The sequence below is a fragment of the Megachile rotundata genome, chromosome 7, assembly GCF_050947335.1.
Source record: "Megachile rotundata isolate GNS110a chromosome 7, iyMegRotu1, whole genome shotgun sequence".
NCBI classification, from domain to species: domain Eukaryota; kingdom Metazoa; phylum Arthropoda; class Insecta; order Hymenoptera; family Megachilidae; genus Megachile; species Megachile rotundata.
The window spans coordinates 8,225,059-8,252,926 of record NC_134989.1 but is presented as its reverse complement, the minus strand read 5'-3'; the positions used below and the strand labels follow the sequence as shown (position 1 = coordinate 8,252,926).

At 39.6% G+C, this 27,868-nt stretch overlaps 1 protein-coding gene across 11 annotated transcripts in view; it reads left to right on the top strand.

The window, feature by feature from the left end:
* LOC100879726 (uncharacterized) overlaps positions 1-27,868 on the top strand; it is a 448,351-nt gene that overhangs the window by 413,006 nt on the left and 7,477 nt on the right. For 3 of the 11 annotated variants that reach the window (XM_012284086.2, XM_076533367.1, XM_076533368.1), the window contains exons 3-7: positions 7,713-7,935; positions 17,531-17,679; positions 17,800-22,707; positions 23,792-23,956; positions 25,534-25,681. In XM_012284086.2, the coding sequence (XP_012139476.2) occupies positions 7,713-7,935; positions 17,531-17,679; positions 17,800-22,707; positions 23,792-23,956; positions 25,534-25,681 (5,593 nt within the window). Of the gene's footprint in view, positions 1-7,712; positions 7,936-17,530; positions 17,680-17,799; positions 22,708-22,928; positions 23,406-23,473; positions 23,667-23,791; positions 25,020-25,533; positions 25,682-27,868 lie in introns of those variants that run through there. The other 8 variants (XM_076533366.1, XM_076533373.1, XM_076533374.1 and 5 more) reach the window with 6 other exon arrangements.

The window sequence follows — 27,868 nt, the reverse complement described above, 5'->3', positions numbered from 1 at the left end:
TAGAAGATAATTTAATTATTGCAATTTTTATTGTGAAGCATATTTTCAATGTATAATTTTACTTTTATAATTTTTGTCATAATGCATGTATTTCAATATATAATTTTACTTTTACAAGTTTTCTTAGTAAGCATATTTTTCAATGTGTAATTTTGCTTTTATAATTTTTGTTATAAAAAATATATTTCAGTTGATAATATAATTATTGCAATTTTTATTATGAAGCATATTTTCAATGTATAATTTTGCTTTTATAATTTTTGTCATAAAGAATGTATTTCAACATATTCAGAGTACAAATTTATTTTTACCATTTTTAATATAAACCACACTTTTCAAGAATAATTTTATTTTTACAGTTTTTATTATGAAACATATTTTTCGTTATATAATTTCACATTCTCAATGTTTATTACAAAACATATTTTTCAATATATAATTTTACTTCCACATTTTTATTATAAAGCTTGTTTTACTAATTTTTACAAACCAAGAAATTCGGTGCGTGAAATTTAAAATACCATATCCAAACTCATTTTCATTTCCGGTAAATCATAAATTTCGGTTGTTTTATAATCCCCGCGACATTAAATGTAGAATATTTGATAAATGAATGGCAAAGAGGAATAAACGCAAGATTAATGTCATTATAATTGGTGTGTTGCAGCTCGGTTATAACGTTATTAATACATTGAATACGTTATTTTATTACTGAAACGCTGTCACGCGTTTCAATGCATTCGATTAAATACCCGGTACTGAAAACATTTATTATATCGCTCTGAAATTTAACGTACAAAGTATGCATAACTTTCACGACAGTGTAATTAGTGCAATAATTTCCGAACTTCCATTTAATAAAAACACCATCAAATTCTTACTAACAAAGTTACGAGAAATGTTAATTGATATCGCAATATTTATTATTCATGTGCCACTAAATATTTCCAGTTCCGCAATTTTATGGAGCTTAATTGCAAATGTCTATTTTAACGCGGACAATAATTAAACCAGTCAGATAACATTCAAAGCAACGATTAAACTTGAATCTGTCCGAACAATGATTTATTTCGAGGAAATAAAAAGTGGTAATCATTGAGCTGCGCCTTCGACATGTGTCTGATGCGTCGGAATGTGGACCCGGATAAGAAATGTATGCACAATTTTTTGATAATCAAACTTGCTCTGTGATTTGCATCGACTTTAATGACTATGTTAATCGCGTAGATAAATTTGTAGATCTGGTTAGTGAGATCTCGTTGTCAGATATCTCTTAATTATGACACATTGCAATGGTGAATGAAAACATTGGTTTATGCAAATGGAATTCAAATTTTAATGTCCACATATGTGATTTTATTTTATCTTCTGTATATGTATTTTTATTATCATTTAAGAATTTACAGTTCTTTACGTTATTTTTGTAATATATTTTTATAAAATTTATTTTGTGACTCATTCCTATTAATAATGAATAATTTCAGTTATTTATTATTGCTAAAAAATAATAATAACCAGTTATCAATGAACAGAAATTATTAGTAGTAGCTACATATTTTTATAAAAATGCAAATACAAAATTTTGTAACTTCACAATTTGTGCATTCACTAACATAAAAATTAAAAAATTTGCCTTCAGAATTAAAAATAAATATTTCCTTCTAAAATTGAAAAACAAATTTTCTCTTAAAATTAAAAACAAATTTTCTTTTAAACTTAGCATTCATGAACGACTAAAATATCGACAAACATGATCACTTAATATGTCTCCAAAATAAAACAATTTAATTTCATCACTTCACTACAAAAAATATAGAGAAGTGACAGTGACATTTAACAATTAATTTTTTCATTTGCCCAGAGCGTAAGTGAAAAGTTGAATTTCACTGTGCAAGCATCTTGCGCCGCCTTTCAATTACCCAGTGTTCCGTGAATGAACGAAACGAAAAGCAAGGAGGATAATAAAAAAGAACGGCGTTTGTCCCTCGGCGAGCGGTGGGCAACACCGGTTAAAGCCGTCGTATTAAGGTCGTTTCTGTCGTAGAACGATGTCTAGTTTGTCGGGAAAAAGGATTAAATCGTGGTTTCCGTCGCACGGCGTGATTATACTGGTTGCAAAGGACGGTGTGCGATGAGAAATAATTCTGTGGAAAGCGTGACCCGATTTGCTGGCTCTGTGTTTTAGAAGGATTATCGAGCCGGTTCATGCTGGTATTTTTGTCAAAAATCATTTGGAATCAATCCAGACTTGTATTGTTAGTTTTTCGTAATTTATTGACAGTTTTCGGAATCATGTAGAGAAAGAGAGATGCGGATTATTACATTCCCAGATCTCTAAATTACATAGTCACTAGATCACAATATTCCTAGATCCCCAAATCACTAGATTGCTAAATCACTAGATTACCAAATCCCTAAATCCCCAAATCCTCAAATCCCTATCTCAATATCCCCAAATCCTCAAATCCCTATCTCAATATCCCCAAATCCCAAGATTCCCAAAACTCCTAAGACCCTCATTAAGACTTTAAGGATCTCGAAATTCTTATAATTTCAAATCCCAATATTCCTAGACCCCCAAATCCCTAGATTCTCATAATTTAGATCCCCAAATCTCTAGATCCCCCTATATCTAAATCCCCAAATCTCCAAATCCTTGGGTCCCAAAATCCCCAAACTCACAAATCCTTGGCTCCCCAAATTCTTGACTCCCCAAATTCGCAAATTCTCCAAATCCTTGACTCCTCAAATTCCCAAACTCCTAAATCCTTGAATTCCCAAGTCCTTGACTCCCCAAATCCCCAAACTCCCAAATTCTTGACTCCCCAAATTCGCAAACTCCCAAATTCTTGACTCCCCAAATTTGCAAATTCTCCAAATCTTTGACTCCTCAAATTCCCAAACTCCCAAATCCTTGAATTCCCAAGTCCTTGACTTCCCAAATCCCCAAACTCCCAAATTTCTGACTCCCCAAATCCCAAACTCCCAAATCCTTGCCTCACAAATCCCCAAACTCCCAAATCCTTGCTTCCCCAAATCCCCAAACTCCCAAATGCTTGCCTCCTCAAATTCCCAAACTCCCAAATGCTTGCCTCCCCAAATTCCCAAACTCCCAAATCCTTGAATTCCCAAGTCCTTGACTCCCCAAATCCCCAAACTCCCAAATTCTTGACTCCCCAAATTCGCAAACTCCCAAATTCTTGACTCCCCAAATTTGCAAATTCTCCAAATCTTTGACTCCTCAAATTCCCAAACTCCCAAATCCTTGAATTCCCAAGTCCTTGACTTCCCAAATCCCCAAACTCCCAAATTTCTGACTCCCCAAATCCCAAACTCCCAAATCCTTGCCTCACAAATCCCCAAACTCCCAAATCCTTGCTTCCCCAAATCCCCAAACTCCCAAATGCTTGCCTCCTCAAATCCCCAAACTTCCAAATGCTTGCCTCCCCAAATTCCCAAACTCCCAAATCCTTGAATTCCCAAATCCTTGAGTCCCCAAATTCCCAAACTCCCAAATCCTTGGCTCCCCAAATCCCCAAACTCCCAAATCCTTGCCTCCCCAAATCCCCAAACTCCCAAATCCTTGGCTCCCCAAATTCCCAAACTCCCAAATCCTCAGATCTACAAATTAATCAAAACCCTATATCCCCAAATTCCCAAACCGTCAAATCACCAGCTCCCACATAAATTCCCAAATGTAAAGGTTGTCTCCCAATTGCTTCGAAATATTCGATTCATAAAATGTTAAGTCAACGTGTCAAAGAAAAAGTACGAAACACATGTCCATCCCAAGGCAAAGTGTTTTCGTTTATGGCCGCTCTGTACATAACGGCTTCGACAACTCCTCTTATGGTTCGGTATCAATTTCGTTGCACCATTTGCGGTTAATATCTGCACCGATCAGCCGTAACTGAAGATGTCTCTCGGATTACAGTGGCGATCAACACGAGGCCAATAAATTTCATCCAGCATGATTCGAGGGTCGCTCGCGACGGGTGTCCTTAATCGTTGCCACGCTGATGAATCGTGTGACCCGGTTTCGAAAGAAATCGCGAAAGAGTGGCAAACGAACCGATCGTGGAGCAATTTTATTCAATATCGTAGCGTGTCGTGTCGCGTAAGTGGACAAGAGTAGCGTTTAAGGTGATCACTGTTGATGAGACTGGCTCGCCAGAAGGAGAATGAATAATAGACCGGTCGCAGGGAACACGTTCTGATTGAGTTAACCGACAACATACGTCATTATACGCCGACGAGCCGGCTCTCCACGCCAAGGACGACTGCCGCGAGTACGTATAATCTCGACATCGTATTCAGGTCGTTCTTAATTAACCTGCCAATGCTCCCCGGTGCATGCTACGACAAACCTTCGACATGTTTCTCAGAGGATCATTCACGATTTTAACGCACCGCTTTTTCTTTCTTTGACGAATATGGCCCCTTTACTAGCTTCTTCATTTTCATTAAGTTATTAACACATAGAATCGTTTTTATTCATAATTACATTTTAGAACTATTTTTGTTCATAACTATAGAGCTGTTCTTATATGGTGTGATGTATATGAAACAATTAATTTAGGATTGGTTAATGTATATTTTTTAATTGAGGATATAAAATGTGGCTGATAGTTAAATTGTTCTCTAATTGAAAATTTAAGTCATGTGACCATATCTATCCTCTTTGAGTCCTATGACCGTACCTATCCTCTTTGAGTCCTATGACCAAATGTATCCTCTTTGAGTCCTATGACCATATCTATCCTCTTTGAGTCCTATGACCATACCTATCTTCTATGAGTCCTATGACCAAATGTATCCTCTTTGAGTCCTATCACCAAATCTATCCTCTTTCAGTCTTACGATCAAATCTGCCCTATTTCACTCCTATGACGATTTATTTAGAAAATGTCACATCAACCTGCCTCGGTAATACTGTCTCCCGGTATACTTCAGTATCGATCGAGCAATCAGACAGGTATTATGCTAATTCCAATCAGTTGCGTGACTTTATTTCCTCGGTTCGATTGTGCCGCAACCACGCCGGCAATAAAAGTGTCTCGCAATCGTTGGCTGCGGGCGATCCTCTTATGCAAGTGTCCCGAAAAGCCGGGACCACCATCCTGGCTAAAACTTCAGATAATCCGGTCGTTTCGTGGTCGATTTCGACGCTGTCCCGCCATAATTGGCGAACGATCAGTGGCCAACGTCATCGTGAACGTCGAAAAGGGCCGGCGAACGAGGGCAAACGGGAAAAAAAGAGATGGCCTCGGTCGATGCTCATGAATCTCATGATCGATGCACGATGCTCAGCTCGTTCACTCACGGAGTTAAAACGTGTCCAAGTTGGAAGGCCACGAGACGATGGCCGGTAATGGTCGTTCAGGACTTCACCGTGTTACGTGTCAGCCCGTGAGACGTTCCGTGGCAATTTACGGCTACGTACACAGTGCCATTACGATGCACCGTAAATAAGCCGATGCTGCCCGACGTGCCCTGAGACAGCCGTACCGCAGTTCATCATTTTTTTAACCGCTCATTATGCGTGGGTGTCGTTAATTTTCGATACGACGGCCCTTTTTGCCCGACGAACGAGTCGGTTGGAAACGTTCTTTTGTCCGACCTGCGCGAATTTCTGGACAGGGTTTTTGTGCTTGGCCGCAAGGGTGAAACGTAAGGATTGCGAGTTCTCAACAATTTGCACCTTTTTTGTGAAGGGAGGATAAAAGCAATGAATGGCAGTGAGTTTTGGGAATATTTATGTAGGTTCAGAATGTTGGCTGGTTATGACTGTGACATTTGATGTTGGAGAATAGAAGATTGATCGTAGAACTTGGAGCGTGTGAAGTTAGATTTCTAGGTCAAACTTCAAAATATGACGTGCTTTCATACATTTTGTGGCATAGTCCTATTAATTGCTTGATGTGTTCTTTGAACTCGAATAAGGATTGTAGGGCAAAGGGGCACATATTGAACAGAGGGTGTATAAACTTAGCTCCAAACTTGTGGTTCTTTTCATACATCTATCATGTGTGCAATACATTTGATCCTTACACTTTTGAAGATATAGCCTAAACACGAATTTATGCTAGCTCACAAATACACAAACAGCAGTTTACTAGTACATAATAATTTTATTAACCAAATTCCCCGTTCGCGAGATTTTTGCTATCAGAGCAGCGCAAATATTAGTTCATCAGTTAATATTCGAAAATTTGACCGATCATGTTCACAATTGTCGAAACGAGATTTCTGTTATGACGATCAACATTCGAAACCCGCTCTCGAACTTCAATATCCCGGTTGTTTATTGAATTTTTGATTGTCTTTTCAATAACGTGTCCAATTCAGAGGAATAAATACGAAACAATTTGCGCGAATGAAATTGTTCGAAACGGGCACACCGTAATTGGATAATTATCGAAGGATTCGTCGAAATTGTTTCAATAACCGGAATTTGAAGCGTCAGAACGCGTAACCGGGTGTAGGTGAAACGCGAGGGAAACGCAGGAAAACACGGTACGCGATGGTTCATTTCGTGCCGCGAAAGTAGGTCGTAGGCGAAATACTCGTTTCATTACGTGATTCCGCCTCTTTATTTCAATGTCCGTGCTCGTATAGTCAATCTCCATTATCCGTGTCTCGGGGGTTGTACCGGGACCGCTTGAACAAATGCCAAAGGTTATTCCCTCGTAAACTTGCTACGTTATACCCCGAATGTGGGAGCGCGGCCTTTTACGAGGCTTCTTTCGTTCGAGACCCCCGCTCTTTACGAACTGATACGACGAAACCGCGAAATTATGAAGGTGGCATCGATATTACGTATCCTGGGCTGTACACGATAAAACCAACCGAAATGTATATCGTGGAAAGCCTTATTCTTTGTTCACACGAATTCCATTTATGGTGTAGGGTCTCTTCGGTGATTTTCGAGAATCACCAGTCACTTCACTTGTGGATGCAACGTTTGATGCAGTTTATACTTTTATTACTTAAAGCTGTCATAACTGATTGTATGCAATTTTTAAAAAATTTTTTAGAATCAATAGAAAAGGGGTAGACTTTGAAAAGTTGCAGTTGATAGATTTTCAAAGTCATAACTGATTGTGTGCAATTTTAAAAAAATTTTTTAGAATCAATAGAAAAGGGGTAACCTTTGAAAAGTTGCAGTTGATCGATTTTCAAAGTCATAACTGATTGTATGCAATTTTAAAAAAATTTTTTAGAATCAATAGAAAAGGGGTAACCTTTAAAAAGTTGCAGTTGATAGATTTTCAAAGTCATAACTGATTGTGTGCAATTTTTAAATAATTTTTTAGAATCAATAGAAAAGGGGTAGCCTTTGAAAAGTTGCAGTTGATAGATTTTCAAAGTCATAACTAATTGTGTGCAACTTTTAAAAAATTTTTTAGAATCAATAGAAAAGGGGTAACCTTTGAAAAGTTGTAGTTGATAGATTTTTAAAGTAAAAATATAAAATTTCAACCCCTCTAAATGAATGAATTTCCAAACCTCCAAATTTGAAAATTAAAAAATCAAGAACTATGTAAAAATAATACAATTCTATAAATGTAGCAATACATAATAAATACATATAACACCAAAAATATATAAATACAATAAAAGTAAAGTTTACATACATAAACTTGTCGAATGTAACTTAAAATTGCAGCGGAGTGTACCTTGGTGAATAACGATCTGTGTTCTTGTTTCAGGTTGCAACACGACCTTGGAGTCCGGATCAGGGCAAGACGCGGGAGATGACCAAGCTCTGCAACCATAAGAGGAAACTTTTGCTGCCAACAACGGCGGCCGGCAGTTCTGTTGCATCCTGTACACCGGCCGTTTCCTCTTCTTCGGCTTTGTCTTCAGGCCAAGCCGCCACCGCGATCCACGTGAACGCAGACTCGCCCACCTCGCCGGATAAAGCCAGGAAAGGTAACAACCTGACCTTCGCAGTTAATGCTTCTCTGTTAATTTCGATTTATTCGATCGACTCGATATTCTGTTTTCTTTGGTGACCTTGGGAGCGGCATTCTTGAGTTTCGTATTTTTTGTTATGAGGGATAGGATAGTGATGTTGGTTCGTGAGGTGGAGCGGTGATTTGGGGATGTGGGGATTTGGGGATGTAGGAATTTGGGGATGTGGGAATTTGGGGATGTGGGAATTTTGGGATGTGGGAATTTGGGGATGTGGGAATTTGGGGACGTAGCGATTTGGGGACGTAGCAATTTGGGGTCTTAGGAATTTGAAGAATGTGGGAATTGGGGAATGTGGGAATTGGGAATTGGAAAATGTGGGAATTGGGGAATGTGGGAATTGGGGAATGTGGGAATTGGGGAATGTGGGAATTGGGGAATGTGGGAATTGGGGAATGTGGGAATTGGGGAATGTGGGAATTGGGGAATGTGGGAATTGGGGAATGTGGGAATTGGGGAATGTGGGAATTGGGGAATGTGGGAATTGGGGAATGTGGGAATTGGGGAATGTGGGAATTGGGGAATGTGGGAATTGGGGAATGTGGGAATTGGGGAATGTGGGAATTGGGGAATGTGGGAATTGGGGAATGTGGGAATTGGGGAATGTGGGAATTGGGGAATGTGGGAATTGGGGAATGTGGGAATTGGGGAATGTGGGAATTGGAAACGTGGAAATTGGGAATGTGGAATTGGGTAATGTGAGAATTTGGGAATTTGAGAATGAAGGGATTTCTCTATTCTCACCAATGGTGCCGTAGCTCTTCTAAGCACATTAACCCCTTAATGGAGCTAATCCTCCTAAGCCCTCAATGTTACAATAAACTGCACTCAATAATTATCATAGAAAGAAAAAATTCATTTTCTATTAAATAAACCCAACTCCTGTATTTTCATATATTTTCTCATGTTGAGTACTCCAGACAGCATTATGAAAACATAACACATCTTCATTTCTAATTAATTTTGAACAATTTTTACTTTAGTTTTACCTTGAATAAACCTTCCATTTGTTACAAACTTATATAGTCGAGAAAGTGTTGTTAACAAAGAAAATATTCTTTCTTTAAGAAAATCATTTATTTTCAGTTAATAATAATGCATTGTAGAATTGTTCAAATTATATTAACATAAGTATGTCTATCTTTTTATGTTCTTCTTCAGGATTTTGTTTTATGTAATTCTTGTTTTGCAGTAGTTTTCAAGTAATTATTTGTCTGCCACAAAATTGGCACAATTACAGAATATATTTTCCCTCTCGCCGAGCAAATCGTTCAGAATGAATTTTTCCAAGCAGGAATTATATCCTGGCATGATCACCGAGTGGAGTTGGTTGATCGATCAAAATCAGAATTTTCCCCGGGGGAAAAGTTTCTTGGCAAGCTGAAACGAGCCACGAACTCGTCGAACTCTCGATCGCATTATACATACTCGCCAATCAATCTCTCGAACACAGACATACAGGGATACACACACGTGCACGGGTACACACGACTGTGAAGGCGAGCGAGTACATATGTACACTCTGATGCAATGTGAATCTTTGGATTAACACACGTATGCGAACTTGACAATTTATATCTTCATACGCCTATTTATAAGTTTGTAGTATTGTTATTTTCAAATTTGTTAGTTATCAAGTTTGAAAATTTGGAAATTAGGAAATTAGGGAATTAGGAAATCAGGGAATTAGGGAATTAGGGAATTAGGGAATTAGGGAATTAGGGAATTAGGAAATTAGGAAATTAGGAAATTAGGAAATTAGGAAATTGGGAAATTGGGAAATTAGGAAATGTGTAAATTTGTCTGAATTTGTTAATTTTAGAGTTCACTAGTTTTCCACATTTTCGAATTTCTAATTTTTAAAATCTGTACATTTTCAAGTTTTTTAATTTATCAATTTTGGTATTTCCAAAACTTTTACATTCGAAAATTTCTTTAAACTTAAATATTCAACTTCGTAATTTCTAAAATCTCTGAATTTCTGTATTACTAAAGTTCCAAACTTCTTAGTTTCTAAATTTCTGAGTTACCAACTTTCAAGATCTCTAAATACTTAATTTATCATATCCATAAATCTTCAAATTGCAATATCTGCAAATCTCAGAATTTCCAAATCTCAAAATCCGCAAATCTCAAATTCCCTAGATTCCACATTCCCCAAATCCAAAATCCCGAAATTCCAAATTCTCCAAATCTCAAAATCCCCAAATCTCAAATTCCCTAGATTCCACATTCCCCAAATCCCAAATTCTCTAAATTCCACAAATCCCAAATCCCCCAAATCCCAAATCCCCCAAATCCCAAATCCCAAATCCCAAATCCCAAATCCCAAATCCCAAATCCCAAATCCCCCAAATCCCAAATCCCAAATCCCCCAAATCCCCCAAATCCCAAATCCCCCAAATCCCAAATCCCCCAAATCCCCCAATCCCAAATCCCCCAAATCCCAAATCCCCCAAATCCCAAATCCCCCAAATCCCCCAAATCCCAAATCCCCCAAATCCCAAATCCCCCAAATCCCAAATCCCCCAAATCCCAAATCCCCCAAATCCCAAATCCCCCAAATCCCAAACCCCCAAATCCCAAATCCCCCAAATCCCAAATCCCCCAAATCCCAAATTTCCTAAATCCAAAATCCCGAAATTCTACCATCCCCCAATCCCAAAGTCGTAAAATCTCAATATCCCCAAATCCATAACCATAACTCATCCAACATTCGAATTCCCAAAATGCTCGAAAAATCGACAAGCGGTCCGTCTCCCACGGTGTCGATATTCTCCCTAGAGAAGGCTGATTTGCTCTCGACTGTACACATCCCGGCCATCAATATATCCCCCGAAGAAGTTTTCCCATCGATCCGTCGTATTAACAAAGTTCCGCCGGTAGTCAGAGCGGCGCGCCATAATCGCCGGGAACGTTTATTCACCACCGTACCAGAAAACACGCGGCGGAAACTTTTATTGGAGGACGACCGAAAGTTTTTCCTCGTGCAACGGACCTCGCGGCAGCCGTGATCATTAGGGCGCAACGAACGGGAAAAAAAGTCCCTGGAAGAAGAAAAGGAACGACGAAATTGCGACATTAGCGGGGGTCGGCGGGGGTGGCTCCACCCTCTCCTTTCCTCCTTTCCCGTACAAAAGAGACGGCATTAAACTTCCCAATGTCGGTGAAAAAAATGGGTGGAGGTGGCAAATGCGACGAAGAAGTCTCGGTGGGAAGGTGTTGGAAGCCGACCCGTTGAGGGTGGAATGATGTATCACCATGGCGGCTAAACTCTCCGTCCGGATTTCATTACTAAATCCTATAACCGACCGAGCGAGACCGTACCTTTTTTTCTTCCTCCTCTGCTTACCCTTTCTTTCCTTTCTTTATTCTCATTTTCATCTTCTCTTTCCTTCGTCGCGTCGCTAATTAAACGACTGTTATTTCGACCGTGCCGCCAGAACGAGGGGTGCTTACTGCCTTTACCGTACTACCCCACGAACCGGGAGAGCCGGCAAACAATAGCGACGCGGTGCATTGAAAATCGCGGGGCTTGTTTTGATCGCTCTTTTTGCTTTCTGAGACTCTGGAATTTAGGGACAACATTGCTTATCCTTAATCACCGCTTTCTTCCAGATTCGGGATGCGTTTTTCTTGGATCTTGGATCTTTGATGGTGACGAGTTATGTAATATTGTGGACACTCGGATTAGTGTCAATTTGAGGATTTTCTTCTGAAGGAAAAATTTATCTTAACCCTTTCTAGACTGGTATCATAGTGAAAATGTAAAATTTTCAAATTATGTAAATCTTAATTCTTAGATTTTCAAATTCTTAAGTCCTCAATTTTCCGAATTCCCAAATCTACTAATTTTCAAATTTTCAAATCCCAAAATACTAAATTCATAAGGTCCCCAATTTTCACGTCGTGAAATTCCAAATTTCTAAATTCCCAAATTCCTAGTTCCAAAGTTACTAATTCCAAAACTCCTAGTTCCAAAATTCCTAGTTCCGAAATCCCCGGTTGCAAAATTCCTACAATAGTTTCAAAATCCCCAGTTCCAAAGTTCCTAGTTCCAAAATTCCCAGTTCCAAAATTCCTAGTTCCAAAATCCCTAGTTCCAAAATTCCTAGTTCCAAAATTCCTAGCTCAAAAAATTCCTAGTTACAAAATCCCTAGTTCCAAGATTCCTAGTTCCAAAAATCCTAGTTCTAGAACCCTAGTTCTAAAATCCCTAGTTCCAAGATTCCTAATTCCAAAATTCCTAGTTCTAAAATTCCTAGCTCCAAAATTCCTAGTTCCAAAATCCCTAGTTCCAAGATTCTTAGTTCCAAAAACCCTAGTCCTAGAATCCCTAGTTCTAAAATCCCTAGTTCCAAAATTCCTAGTTCTAGAATCCCTAGTTCCAAAATCTCTAGTACCTAGATTCTTAGTTCCCAAATTGCTATATTGCTAAATTTCTATATTCCTAAATTCCTAAATTCCTAAATTCTTAAATTCCTAAATTTCTAAATTCCCAAATTCCTAAATTCCTAAATTCCAAAATTCCTAAATTCCTAAATTCCTAAATTCCTAAATTCCTAAATTCCTAAATTCCTAAATTCCTAAATTCCTAAATTCCTAAGTTCCTAAATTTCAAAATTCCCAACTTCTCATTCCAACTTTCCATATTACTAATTTCCCAAACTTCAGAAATCCCCAGACAGCACCACATCCATTTTAAACTACAAATATTAATGGAATGCTTACACAATATTTTGCATCAACCCTAAAACTTGAAATTAATCCCCATAATGTACCATTTCACAACACTTCTATCACTGAACTAAACTAGATTTGTTCCATCATCAAATCTGTTCTTGATACGAGACAATCATATTATTTCCTACGTCTGATTAAATTTTATAGCAGAAATTATTTTCTTATCCGTTGTGCCAGGAATTACGTCGGCAGCGTGTATGTACGTCAGTGGCAGTATTTCCGTGAAACTTTATAGGGTCGTTTTAACATCGACTCGAGCGTTCGTGTTCATGGGCGCCGCTTCGATTCCAATTTTCCGGTGATATAAAACGACGCGGCCCGAGAAAACGTCACCCTTGCTTTCTCCGCTTCTTCCGTTCACCGCCCGTCTACCCGTTCCTCCTTCGTTCTCTCTTTCACTCTCCGGGGCATTTCAGCAGCAGAGGTAATACGTTCGCGCGGTGTGCAAACACACACCCTCCGAATCGCGAGCGGGGAACGAAAATAAAAGGAATAAACCACGTGGGGGGAGCGGGAATCGAATGAATCTTTATCGTCGTCGCCGTTCCACGAATACGAGTCTCAATAAGGAAAGTCGATTTCATTTCTCCTCTGTTCTCGTCGGTTTTACTTGATTCTGTCCGCTAGTCGGACGGCTTTTATGCGCGGCTTGCCAAGGGACTCGACCGAATTAATGGAGATTAATGAAATTCCAACGGCTCGTTACTTGCATCTGAATTTAACTCTCGTTTTTAATATGCGCCCGGAATGTTCGCAAACAACATTTCTCGAATTTATTCCGGTGACTTGTACGCTTTTGCGCGAGACACCCCGTCGACGAACTCGTTCACACGTTGATAAATCTCCATGTCGAATACGATTCCGATGGATCGGTGAAGCCAACAGTGCATATCAACGAACCGAGACCCGATAACGAGATCGATTGTTCGCCGTTACGTTTTTATTGGTCTGTTAAAAGGAATCTGCTCCATAAACAAGTTCTTTCCGTTAGCTGTTCGATTGATCACGTTGTCGATAACACGGGGAAACGATTTCACGAGGGCCTCGTTATCATACGTTTCCCTGTTAAATATATTTCACGATCTTTTACAAATTTTTTTAATTCTTTTCTCATTTTTTTCGACGATTTATATTTTATGATCTGTAGAAATGTATGTATTCGCTGATATGTTCATTTCTTTATCGCCATCTTTTTATATGTATACATGTATGTATTCTTACATGTATGTATTTTTACATATGTGTATTCTTACATGTATGTATTCTTACATGTATGTATTTTTACATATGTGTATTCTTGCATATATGTATTTTTATATATGTGTATTCTTACATGTATGTATTTTTACATATGTGTATTCTTACATGTATGTATTTTTACATATGCGTATTCTTACATGTATGTATTTTTACATATGTGTATTCTTATATGTATGTATTCTTACATGTATGTATTCTTACATGTATGTATTCTTACATGTATGTATTCTTACATGTATATATTCTTACATGTATGTATTATTATTCTATATCAACATGTACCCTACAATGTTTGAGCTGTTTGTAGGTCTTCTAATTGCCATTATGTAGATACTTATATTAACTAAGTCCTGAAGTACTATTTGATCCACCTCGTGGATCAGAAACATTACTTTTATTGATCGAAACTGAGATATTTTAGGAGATATCTGATACATCCATATAATGTTAGAATTTTGTTAAATACACTAAAATAATAGCAGCCACATCATGAAAGGTCATAATAAATTTCGTAAGATTCATCGTAAGATTCATAATATATTCTAACAATATCAGTAATTATATTTATTCACTTTATGTTACAACTAATAAGTAACGTTCATTGCTCATACAACAGTTAAATCTATAAAAAATTTTATACGTTAATTCATTCAGCTATTCTGAAGATCTCTGAAATTCAGTTCCTTCAAAAAGTCACATACGGTATATCTCTAATGTCCTTTCAACTTAAAACTTGAACCCTAGTCAGTAACAGTCTGTATAAGAACTTGTGACATTACGATTAAATTTGGGTACAGTATCCAAAGAACGTGATTCAGAGGTTAAAAAGCCACCGATCTTTGAAGCACGTAGCACGCATGAATCCCAGACAGTTTTAAAGCCCACTCTAGCGAGCCCTCAGACGATCCACAAATTTACATTCAACTATCCCTGTCGTTATAGTCCCGGAGCGGGACGGGTGGTTGTGTTAGGGTTGCAGATGCCGCGAGTTGGCCGGAAGAGGAACCAATCGGCCGGCTCGTGTCTTCTTATCGTCCGTGTGCGATCAATAAGTCCGGGGAGGAGGAAAGAATTCGCTCACTATTCGCTGCCAGCGACGTCAACGCGACGATGTTACTTTGGACGTGGGGGTTGGTTTTGGTGGGGGAGGACGAACGTCGTCGAGGGGTAACGGACGATGGTGGTGGCAGACAGAGAGTTGATAAGGGTTAATTTCGTACGAAGAAGCGGCGAATACGCTTGAAATAGAGGGAGAAGAGGAAGCTGCGGTCCAAGAGAGGAAACCGTGTCCGGTTGTGATTCTTGCGCCTGCACCGAGTGATGTTCATCCCCGCCGATACCACCTAGTTGCAAACCACCTCCGGCTCGTCCTCGACCGACGTCCTGTTGTGGTCGCGCAAGCGCATTTTACGCTGTTTCCGTTTAGTCCGCATCAACGGCTCGGCCACGTCGTTACGTACGATCCACGCTCTGGGATCCTCATGAACGAGCTGGAGAAGTTAGTCGTTGGCCGAGGTTCAATTGGGTTCGAGTAATTCGAGTGCCTTCGAGAGTCCCGCCTGTTTCGCTAGTCAATCGTAGCGAGAAGTTCTGCTCGGGTATCCACCACGAGAAGATTGCTATAATTATGGTCGTTGGCCCGGCCGTTTTGGCCCCCGTATCGAAACCCGCCGCTATTAACGCTGCAACTTTGATCCGTATCGCGAGACACGCTTCGGAACGATGGGAACAATTTTTGGTTAGCACGTTTCACTCCTATAGTAGCCGTGTGTTCGTCAGAATTTATCGTTCGAGTTCACTAAATTTATCCTTCATATTGCTTGGGATTTTTTGTTACCACGTTTACAGCTGCCGTGTGTTCGCCAGAATTTATTACCTTTTCGGTTCTGAAAATTTGACATTGCTTGGGAACTTTTGGTTCGCACGTTTCTTATACTTGTGTCTTCGATAGAATTTATCGGTCGAGTTCAGTAAATTTATTGTTCTTCATTTTGCTTCTTCTTTTTGGAAACAATTCGGACATTCTTTGTAAAAATATTTCTAAGTTTGTTGTTTGAACGAAAGGACACTAATATTTATTTTACTTTGGCTAGGATTACAAATATCTTTCATATTAACTTTAGGCTATTTCACATTAATCTAGAATTTTAGTAAAGTAAAATAATGTTAAGGAATGTTAACAAAATTCAAATGAAATTGAGTCACCAATATGTCGTCATTTCGAATGACGGCGGGAAATTTTAAGTATTTTTTCACGCTTCGGGTAATTATAATTTATCGAATATTATTTCTTCATTTGTAGTTAATTTATTACAGTAACACAAAGGAAAATACTTTTTGACTAGTACGTTTGTTTGACACTTTGTTTCTTTAGTATACCATGAAGTTTCAAAATCGGTTCATAATAGACCTTGAATTTAAAAATAACCTCAGTCTATCGAATTATATAATAAAGTCTGCGTACATTTTGCATGCTGAAGTGTCGTTGAATAGGCTATACTATAATTGCTGCGCCATCTCTCCGTCAGATTTAACAACCGCAGCGCTTTATATTTATACGCCATTGACTGCAGATTTTTGGAGGGTTAAAGAGGGAGATTTGATGCGTTCATACAATCCACCCCCGAAAGCCACGAAATGCTTCAAAGATTTTACGTAAATCTTCACCCCCTTGGAAATCGGGTTAAACTACCGTCGCAGACAACCTGCCCTTCTTCTAGGTAGATTCATTAGTACTTCCGCCCTACCTCTCTTTCATTCGTTCTCCTCTTCATCCTCTTCGTCTTCCTTCTCTCGCTTCCGAATTATCTTCCCCCGTTGTAACCGTGGAGAATAATTATCCGCTGTAGGCTTACGGATAAAAGACCGCCATTGAAAACCATCCCCTTTGCCACCCTTTCACCATTCTGCTTTCTGCTATCCTCGTAAATCAAGGTAATTTCGTAGTGTGAACGCTTGTTATGGCAGCTTGTCGACCATTCACTGTAAAAGGGTCGTACAATTTTATTCGGTTTCGAGCGTATGAATTATTTCTTCTTCAGATATTTTATAATCATTTGTTACGCACGAATTCTTCGGGTTCTTATCTTTTATTTTGTGCCTCCTTTAATTTCATAATGACAGTTCTTGAAATCAACTGCATATAATTATAAACAAATTTGAATTGTTTGAAGAAGTATTTTTAAGTGATATGGTTGTCGAAACAGTCGTGGATTAAGAAAAAAAATATTAATTTGTAAGGAAGATAAAATGGAAGTTGGCGACTAAGGGACACGAATCCCGAAATTGTTACGTTAAATAGGATTTAACCTTGCGGCGGAACTTCAAATGGGACGCCTGTTCATTAAGAAGGCTGAAGCAGCGCTTGAATAATAAGCGGAGGGTTAAAATTAGGGTTAGGGAAATGAGTTGTATTTTAATTTTCCACGACCTCGAAGAGTTACCGCGCCTTGGGCATTCCATTAAGAACTATTCTCTTAATACGTTAAGCGTTTAATAACTGAATTTCTTCGTACGACTGAACCGACATGAATTTTCTTTTGTTCGACAGATGGTCTCAACAAGAAAAAGAAGAGAAAACTAGGGGGAATAGGGAACATTTTTTCCGGAGTTTCGGTCTCACAACTTATGGCACAACGCGAAAGGGCTATTGTTGCAGCGTCTGGAGTGCAAGGCTCACCGGTGCCTAATGGATCGCAGGTAATGTCATAATTTTAATAAAAATCAACCTTCTATTTAGTTATCAATTTATATTAAACTTTATATTATATTTAATGTTTGTAACATATTAGTAATACGAAACAATCGTTTACATTTTAGGTGTGGCCAATCGCTATTCCCAATCTGCAAGTTCAACAGAGTAACCAGCAGATCTGTCATCAGACATTAAACTCACCCCTGCAGAATCAGGACGTAAACGGCTGTGCAACGAGAAACCCTCAGCAGAGGTTAGGTCAGCATAACATGTCAGGGATGCTGATGGGAAATTCGCTGATCATGAATCAGCAAGGCGCTAATTTTAACAACATGACTCAGCAGCAGCAACAGCTGTTACAGCAACAACACCAACAGCTTATACTGCAACAACAGCAGCAGCAACAGCAACAACTTATGCAACAACATATATCGCAACAGCAACAGCAACAGCAGCAACAACAGTCGCAGCAGTTGTTACCCCATCATCAACAGATGCAACATATGCAGATTTTACATCAACATGAACAGCAACAACATCAGAATGCCGTTGTGAATCAGTTAACGCAGCAGCAAGCTCCTCATTACGTTAATCAGTTAAATCAACAGTCGTTACACGTGATGCAACAACAGGAGCACCTGAATCAGCAGCAACAGCAGCAGCAACTGCATATGCAGCAAACGCAGAAGCATAAGATGCAACAGCAGCAAACGCAGCAACATCTGAGTCAAGACGTCGAACAGCAATCAGGGAATTACAATCCTCAGCATTCTTCGGAGAATTACGTGCACCACATGCAGCCATCGCAGGTGTCGCAAACAACACTTCATCCGCAGTTGCATCAAATCCACCAACATCAGATGCAGCAACAAGCCCAGCAACATCAGCCTAATCAACACCTGATGCAGGCTCAATCGGCGGATCATTTCCAAATGCAAATTCAGCAGTTGCAGCAGCAGCAACAACAGCAGCATCAACAACAGGTGTCTCAAGTGTGCGTGCAATCTCAGTATCCTAATCAACAGTTGAATCATCATTCCTTAGACGTGATGCAACAACAAGCGCCGGGTTCCGTGATGAGTGCCGCTGATATTCAGAACAGACACAATCGTGCCCCTTCCGTTAGCGACGAGGATCTGAACGCGAAACAGATGCAGCAGCAGCAGCAACAACAACAACTTCTGTTGCACAATCACACGCTGCAGCGGCATCACGTCGTACAAAACGGAAACCTACAAAATAATTCGCACGAAAACATGCAACGTATGTACACGCAGAATCAGGTTCAGTATCCTGTGAGAAATTTCGATACCTCGAAAGGAACCGTTGCCGATGTCAAACATCAGCAGCAATACGCTTTGTCTAATCTAACGGGAAGGAGCCCGAACACCAATCATGCTGTTGAAGCACAACCTGGAATGGGACCAAACGGGCAGCCCGGTAACATGCATTTCAATTCGAGAACACCGCCCTGGCAACAAAACCGATCTGCCTCGAGTTCTCATCAGCCTTCTCTCGTCACAGTCCAGAATATCACTTGTAACTCCTTCGATCGTGTTCCACCTCTGCATCATCACATTCCACAAGCTTCTACCTGGACCGATGAGGTAGCGCGAAAGAAGGCGAAGTCCAGTAAGATTATGGTGAAAAAGCAACGTCAGCATAGCGTTACGGATGTCAGGAGTAACAGTCTGGACCAATCTGCGTCGAGTCCGATCGACGAGTTTAACGAAAAGAATCAGCAAAGTAATAATCAGATAGGTTCGACCGTCAACAGCAGTGGCCCATCGTTCTTAGAAGATCCTAGCGGTTACCTCGCGCAGCAGACTGCTCTGCTGAACAGCACGATATCGAGACAGACTGGTGTCAGCAGTTCTCAAGTGGGAATGATCAACAATTCCAAAACACCACAGACAAACCATGGATCGCATCTGTCTAATAATTCTTATCTTCCACAACCAAAGCCTTCTTCCGGCACCAGCCCCACCAGTACGTCTACGTTTAATTCTGTGAAGAATCACGCAACCTCCCCAGTTGTTGTGCACAGCAGCATGACACCGACGTCCAGCAGCGGAGGAACAGATTCCGAAAGTAGTCCTTGTCAAGGTTGTGTTACCAGTGCTGACACGCAGTCTTACGTGCAGGATCAGTACAAACAGCAAATGCAGCGGCAATACCTGATACATTCGGATCAGCGTGAAGATCCCGTTACGTCGTCCACGTTTGGAGAACAGTATCAGAACAATCAACAGCAAGCCGATTCAAGACCAATTCAGGGTGGTACTGTGAGCACGAGTCATGGGTCTCCCATCGGCACGAACAGTCCAGCAAATTCGGATACACCAGCTTCATCCACGCCTGGAATATCGCAACCGGCGACTCCGCAAAGTCTTATTTCGTCTCAGCCGTCGACGCCACATAGTTATTCGCAACCGCCAACACCTCATTCACATTCAATGTCTGGTCAAGTGCCATCTCAACCTTTAACGCCTCAGGCCCAACAGCCGTCACAATCTTCGATGAGCAGCGGTGTTCAGGAACAGCGTTCCGATACGCCTTGTTCCGCCACAACCAGCTCGAATGTAGTTCCTTCTAGCACGTCATCCTCGCAAACGTCTACTTCTACTTCGGACAACGTGACGTCTCAAATAGTGAAACGGCAGACTACGAGACAGTCGTCTTTGGATGGTTATCAGCCACATCCGCACACCGTGAATGCCGTTTCTAGAATACCAATGAATCATTTTAATAGTACCTCATCGGTGATAACCACAATGGCGAGTGGACATACTGTTAGCAGCAATACTATCACGTCTGTGCTAGCTGGAAGGGCAAACACCGCTACCGTATCGATTAATACACCTTCTGGAATACCGAATCCCGCCATACCAGACATACTTTCGAACAAACCTCAGCCATCAACGGCTCTAACGAATGTACCAACTACTACCGTGACTACAACTTCCTCGCTTCCAAGTAGTCAACCATCGATAGCGATTAGTGTCTCGAAGTCACCGTTAGAGATGGTTCAAAGCGTCGTCAGTAGCATACAAGTACCTCAGGCTAGTACTAGTTCACCGGTACAGCCACAAAATCAGCAACAGCAGCAACAACTAACGCAGCAGCATCCTCAGTCCAATGTTCAGGTTCACAATGTGCTTACGTCTGGCGGTATACTGAAACATCCCGCTGGATCAACCTTACCTCCTGGCCATATACTCGTATCTAACGGCGGGCAGCTTATAATGGCCAGCACGGGATCAGGCATCAACGGTGTAATGGCACCTCCTCCTCCGAAAATTATTTCTAATTCTAATTCTATGCCACCACTGTCGGTGTCACCCATGGTCACTAGTGTCACGGGAGCTGTTAGTCAAGTCATCCCTGCTGTTGGCGTGGCTCAGCAAGTTATAGGACAACCTACGGTGCTGGTGAACACCATTCAAACTCCAGTACTTATACAGCCCGGTGTCATGACAATGGACAGCATAGGTCAGAACGTTCAAATACCGCATCTAACCGTTGCGACTGGCAACGTGATACAAAACGCTCAGTCGATTCTGGACGCTAATCAAGATGTCGCGAGGAACGTCAGCACAAATCAGGGAATGGTGAATCGACAGCCAGCATTGTTGTCACCCGAATCGGCAATGAGTAAAAAGAAAGGGTACAAAAAACGAAAGGCAAATCCGCAAACAGTAGCCTCGATGTTGCACATCGCTTCTTCACAGCAGAATACTGGCATGCTGATGCAGTCACAGTCGAACTTCGCCCAACAAAATTTCCAGACTCAGAGCATAGGTGGTCCGATGTTGCAAGCGTTGACCATCGTGCCAGGGAAAGGTGGAGCTCCAGCTCAGTTGGTTATGAACGGACAGGCTGGTACAACATCGGCACAGTTCAATGCTCAGCAGATCATCACCAACCCTCAACCGACTCAGCAAATCAACCTTCTTCAACCAGTAAATTTACTGAACGGGGCCACTGGAATGGTTCAGAATTTCCCTACTATTCAGCAATTTATCGTCCCTGGCATAGGAAGCATGGTCATGTCTGCTGATGGAACTGCGACCTTGCTGCAAGATACAGGCAACATCGGTATGCAGCTACAAATACAGAACGTGAACGGTCAGAATGTGTTAACTCCAGTGCAAAGCCACAGCGGAATATTTAACCCGAGTCAAAGCATTTTAGCAGCTGGTCCTGCTGGAATGGTTATCCGAGCACCGCAGACAGCCGGTGGAAAAATTATTCAACAACACAGTCCAAGCGCACAATTCCTGTCGCCGAACAGCGGCCAGTTTCTGGTGAACGGAACAACATCGTTCGGGAATCAGTTGAGCCCGATAGTGGCGAACGTCAGTCCTAATCAGCAAGTGACATTCAATACCTCGCAAGTTAGGCCGACCAATATGCAGGGCCAACAGGAATTTATTCAGATGAACGGGCAAACTTTGATGGTACCTTGCGGAACTGCGCAAAACATTGCTGTGTCGTCGGCACCCAATCAACAGAACACAACTTTTGTTCAACAAAACACGACGATTGTACAGCAACAAACGACCATGGTGTCCAACAACCAGATACCTAATTTTCAAGCTGCAGCCTCCAACGGGACGACCGTCGATCCTTCGCTGAACATTGACCACAATCAGTCGTACATTTTAAGTTCCGGAATGATTCAAGGAAAAGCACCTACCTCCCCGAAAAGCAGCGTGAATTCCCCGTCTTCGGAGCAGAACATTGAGCAGCAACAATATGTTCTTGCTAGCAGCAGCACGACTGTCGTTGAGAAAACGGCCCAGCAAAGCGACCAACACAGTCCGCTGATGGCGAGACATTCTGTATCGACCCAAACAGCTGGGAATCAAGCGAACATGGCTCAGTCAGCGATGATGAGGCAAGGATCTCCTCCAGACACCACCACACACAGTCCAGGAAATAGTCACAGGTCGAATAGTCCTGCTGTGGATACTACAACGCATGGAGCGGCTTCGCCAGCGCCACCTGCAAGGCATCACTCTTCCTCCACGGTAATACTCAACTTTTAAACAATAATTTGATGTGATAAATGTTTTATAACAGCGAAACGTACTGCAAGTAGTTAAAAGAAATTTTGTTTGTGTTAAAAGTGAAGAGTATCATTTTGCAATCTGGAGCTTCGTTTTCGAGATATTACAGGAGTAGAAATGAAAGAGTTTAGAAGATAGTTGATTATTAATAATAAGAGTTTTGGTACGCATGGATTTTGCAGTTTACAGATACTTATTGTGGCGTGCTGCAACAATTTTTCTGTTTTGACCCACGGTAGCGGTGAATGCAGATGGATAACGGTTGTGAGTTTCACCAGTACACGTTCGATTATGGTCTTGAACGATTCACGATTTATTGATAGCGATGTTGAAGAGTAGCCTCTGTTAACATCGACCGTTTCGAACTTGTTAAGTCAATTGAAAGCTTAGGTAATTAAGCTTAAGAGACTTGTATCTATAAAGATATCCCTGTCAAACATTAAGAGACTATTTACATTGTAGACAGCAGCCATTTGTGTCTTAAGAGACTAGGGAGTCTCTTGTGAATAGTTAGAGTCACCTGGCAAATGAAAGACCTGGATTCGAATCCTGGCTCGGTATTTTTGCTCACACGTCCACGTTTTTCTATGTAAGTGTGGATCTCCATATCAAAATAGCAGAAACCTCGAAAACAAAGCCCCATATTACAAAGTAGATTACCGTTAGCGTGAATTTCTTTTGTAACGTGTAAATTATTAAGTTAATAATAAAAGTTGATTTCATTCAGAATAAGATGTTAAAGGAAGAAAACAATTGTCTAATCCAGGGATGGCTAACTCCCCTGACGGGAGCTGTGTCCCCATCGTCGGTGAATCTGTCCCGCCACCATCACTCATTCTATTTTCCCACAATTCAGCTGGCTAATCACCACTTCATGTATACCCTGTGTTAACCCGAAGATGCACCAAATCACAGCACAAGTAAATATGGTGGTCTACACCTCGATGAACCGAGAAAGTAGGGATGGAAACCGCTCTCGAGCCCCCGTTAGCCATCTCTGGTTTAATTAATCCAAACATCGACCGTAATCGATTATTATTTCCAGCCAATGGTTCATTGCGTGTCAAGCAGCGAGCCGGATTCAGGCGACGTGCCAGTCGCGTCCGAGGATTGGCGAATTCAAGGTATCACTACGAAGGAAATCACTCTTAGTCAGCCAGGTCTTCATGGAAAGACATATGTGGAATCGACGGTGACTACTGGGATCCAGGTTGGTACCCATGTAGATCAAGTCCACCGTCATCTAACCTTAACAGACATGCACCAGCCAGCCGATACGACACACCCTGAAAACACATACGCTGACTCACAGGAGCATATGGACACATCATCACCAAATCATTCCATATATTCAGACACAATGGACCACTCCCTCGTGGAAGATCAACTAAGCGTTACTAAAGAAATGACGGATGTCTCTTATACGGAGATGGATGTCAATACGTTACCGGTTGTAGGTCACGGTCATTATCAGCCGATCCTCTATCATAGCCAACAATACGTTCACAATGCAAACGTTTATCGACAGCAAACTTTAGTGCCAGACCATGCGCATTATACGATGTTACCGCAAACGAAATTCGATCCTAAGCCTTGCATCGGGACTGCCGATCAAATTGATACGCAAATAGCGCAGAACATGGTAGAGCAAGATGACATAGATCAGAATTTGGAAGATAAATCTTTAGACCAGAACGTCGGAGTCTCTTATTGTCCCTCGAACGAAAATTATGAAAAATTTGTAAACGTCGGTATCGCCGCGCCAGCTGGGCTCTATCCTCATTTGTACAATTACAGGTCTGATTCTAATGGCATTGCTGTCGTTAATTATTCGCCCAGCAAACAGACCTATATAAATCCATACATTTACAATCAATTCGTATATGCGCAAGAGGCTGACGACGGTGAGGAGACAGACTCATCGTCGGACGAATGAGCATCTTTCTTTCGTACGGGTTGATTCATTGATTTTGTACATTTTACATTGGACATCAGTGGCATTACCTTGCTCGCAAGGGTTTGATACACTCGTTTTAATCGATACTTATTAAGTTTGTAATTAGTTTGTATTTAACGTTATTGATTTTTCACGTGGCCGACACTTTCGTGGGCCGAGCGGATTCAACTCGCTTTTAGCGTTATTATTTATAACGTACATTGCAATAATGTAATTTGTATTATCGACCGTGTGTTAACGGGTCAACTGAACGAAAAAAAAACTATAAATTTTTATAATGGCAAACAGAGAAAAAATAAATTTTTGCTAAGCAATACATTCTTTGATAAAAATTATACATATTCCTAAATATTCGAAACGAAAAAAAGAAATGAAAATCTTGCGATGAGCATGCGTAATCAGAGTTTGGATTTTGTCACGTTGGTATATATCATTTTTCTCGTTTGCATGCATCGAAGAATGAAATTTTGAACGTGTCATATTCGGCCACCGATAGCGTAGAAAACGTAAGTTTTCCAGTAACTCTCTGTACGTTTGTCGCGTCATTCTTTCAAAACGTTTGTTATCGCGTCGAATCAATGATCATTCTGTTCTGGTAGCTCTTACGTTTCCTTTGTTCTTTCTTTTATAATATTCAGTTCACTTGTGTTTTTCACGCTCGGTCGAAAGAATGATGAGGATCTTGCTGGAACAAAGAGTGAACGAGAACCAGAGAGAGAAAAAGGGGTTTATCGAATCGAAATGAGCGGTTCGGATGTCGATAGATTGATATGAATATTAGCATGTGACTGGTAGGCTTGTGCCTGAGTTGATCGAGTTGTATTTGACAGATCTATACGTCAGAGACGTTGAAGCAAGCCGAAGGTGTGGTGAGCACAGTGAGGTGCGAGGGCAGGGAACATGCCCTCGGCCGCGGAATCAAGCGAAAGCTGGACTCCATCGATTCCATGCATTCTACCCTGCATGAAGACCAAGATGGTCAGTATTGTATGGTATTCTTAGTCGTTAATTATACATTAATTATATAATATTACTAGCTCGGCTATAGTATCGAATTACATTTTGATAATCAACTTTGATAATTGATACAATTATATTCAGGATGGACCAGAAGTCAGGTTTCATTCTCTGACAACACTAGTCACATTTCAAACACTCCAATTTCTAAATGGATAGTTTAAATATTCATCAAGTATAATAATATTTTATGGGTTCAAAAATAATATCTAAGAAAGTAGTAAGAAATCAAAAATATTAATGAATATGAATTTATAATTAAATTTAAATTATAGATCATGGATTAAGTAAAGATCTAACTACGCTATTTAAGGATTAGAGAAGTAATGAACTTGCAGTTTTTAGTTCTCAAGAATTTGTTATTATATTGTAAACTTCACAATATCTTTTATCATAATATTTTGTAAATATTATAACTATCTTTAATTTGGCAAATTTTTGTTCTTTTGTCAATGTTCTTTGTTACTCTTTAAAAATATCCAATTTTAGTAACTGTATCATTTTTTACATCTCTTTATAAATGAATTCAAATGTAAATTTTCCATATGAAATATTATAATAAAATTGTTACACGCTACTTAATAATGAAGTTTCTTATAATTACTTTCTTAAAAGATCTTATTGTGAAAGAAAGAATTAAAAATAAAAGATTAATTAAATTTCTAAAACTTCTTGTGACTTTTGGACCATCTTGTATTACAAGCTTTTAGTGACTATTATATTATTTTTAATAATAAATATTATGGGTATGTGGGAATTAAATATTAATATTATAATTAATATTAGTACCCAGTGTATGGTTGATACATTGACTACCACAATGAAAATATTGAAAGCAATTAGAAAATAATTACAGTTTAAATGTAAAACATTTGCAGAATAAAAAAATTATATATTTTGATGCTATTTATGTAAGTTACTTTTTCTTTCAAAATCACATTTCTCAAATACTGAGAAATTAATAGAGAAATATTTATTGAGGTATGAAGAACCTAGATGTCTATTACTTTTCCAAAGAATGGTTTTTACACAAATTTAATTAATTCTATAAATTTAACAAGTAATTTAATAAATTTAATTAATACATTTGATAGCTCAGACTTTAATTTGAGGTTAACTTATTTTGAAAAGCCATGAAGAAAATGATCAAGCACATTGAGATTAGGTTAGGTCAGGTTAAAGTTTTAAATTCAATCTCTCATTTTTCTAGCTTCCATTATCACAATAATGGTATTTAACATTTTTTATTTAATTAATATTTGAAATCTCATGTATTATTAATCTCCTAAGGTAGTCAACGTATCAAATATTACAGTACAAAATCTTTATTATTAAAGATAATCTTAATGAAATATTCCAAGTAAAAATATTCATAACCAGAAGTTAATTTTGGCAAAAATTAAATCATCATTATGAAAGTTACTTTATCAAAATGGCACCTAATGATGGTACTTCGACAAGAAGCAATGCGAAACAAAATGTCTGAAGGAAGAATCTTGGTTTATGCCAATAATCGTTAATAGAACCTCGCATTGCTGTTTGTTGGTATTTACTACGTACTGATTGTTAGTATTAAAAGCGCTTATGGCTTTAACATTATCGTTTAGTGTTTAACACTATGGTATGCTTTAGGGATACACGTTTTTACACTATCATTTTTCTTTTCATACTGCATGCCTACCAAACTATGCATGTTATTATATCAATTTGTGTTTTTATGCATGAACCGCTTTTTTTGTCGTCTTTGTGCGATAGTGGCATAGTTGATCGATTATTGCTTGCTGCATCCAGTACGCTCTGATAATGCTTTTTGAACGATGTCCTAGATTTATTCACCTCGGAAATTAAATACGATTTTACACGTGATTTTCGTGACCAATATCACCGATTTAATTAATGGACCGCGAATGTACTTTTATACATATTCTTTTGAAAGCTCTGAAATGATACATTATTTAACAAATTTTTTTGCATTTTGTCGTACAAATTTTATTTGAATATTTCATTCTTTTTTATATCCAGTTTGGATGTTTTTATTGTTCATAAACATTCGCAGTCTAATTTCGTTTTCCATAAGAGGAATATTATTCGAACAAAAACATTGACACTGTAACAACCACACGTGACGGATTTATTCATAAAGATTTA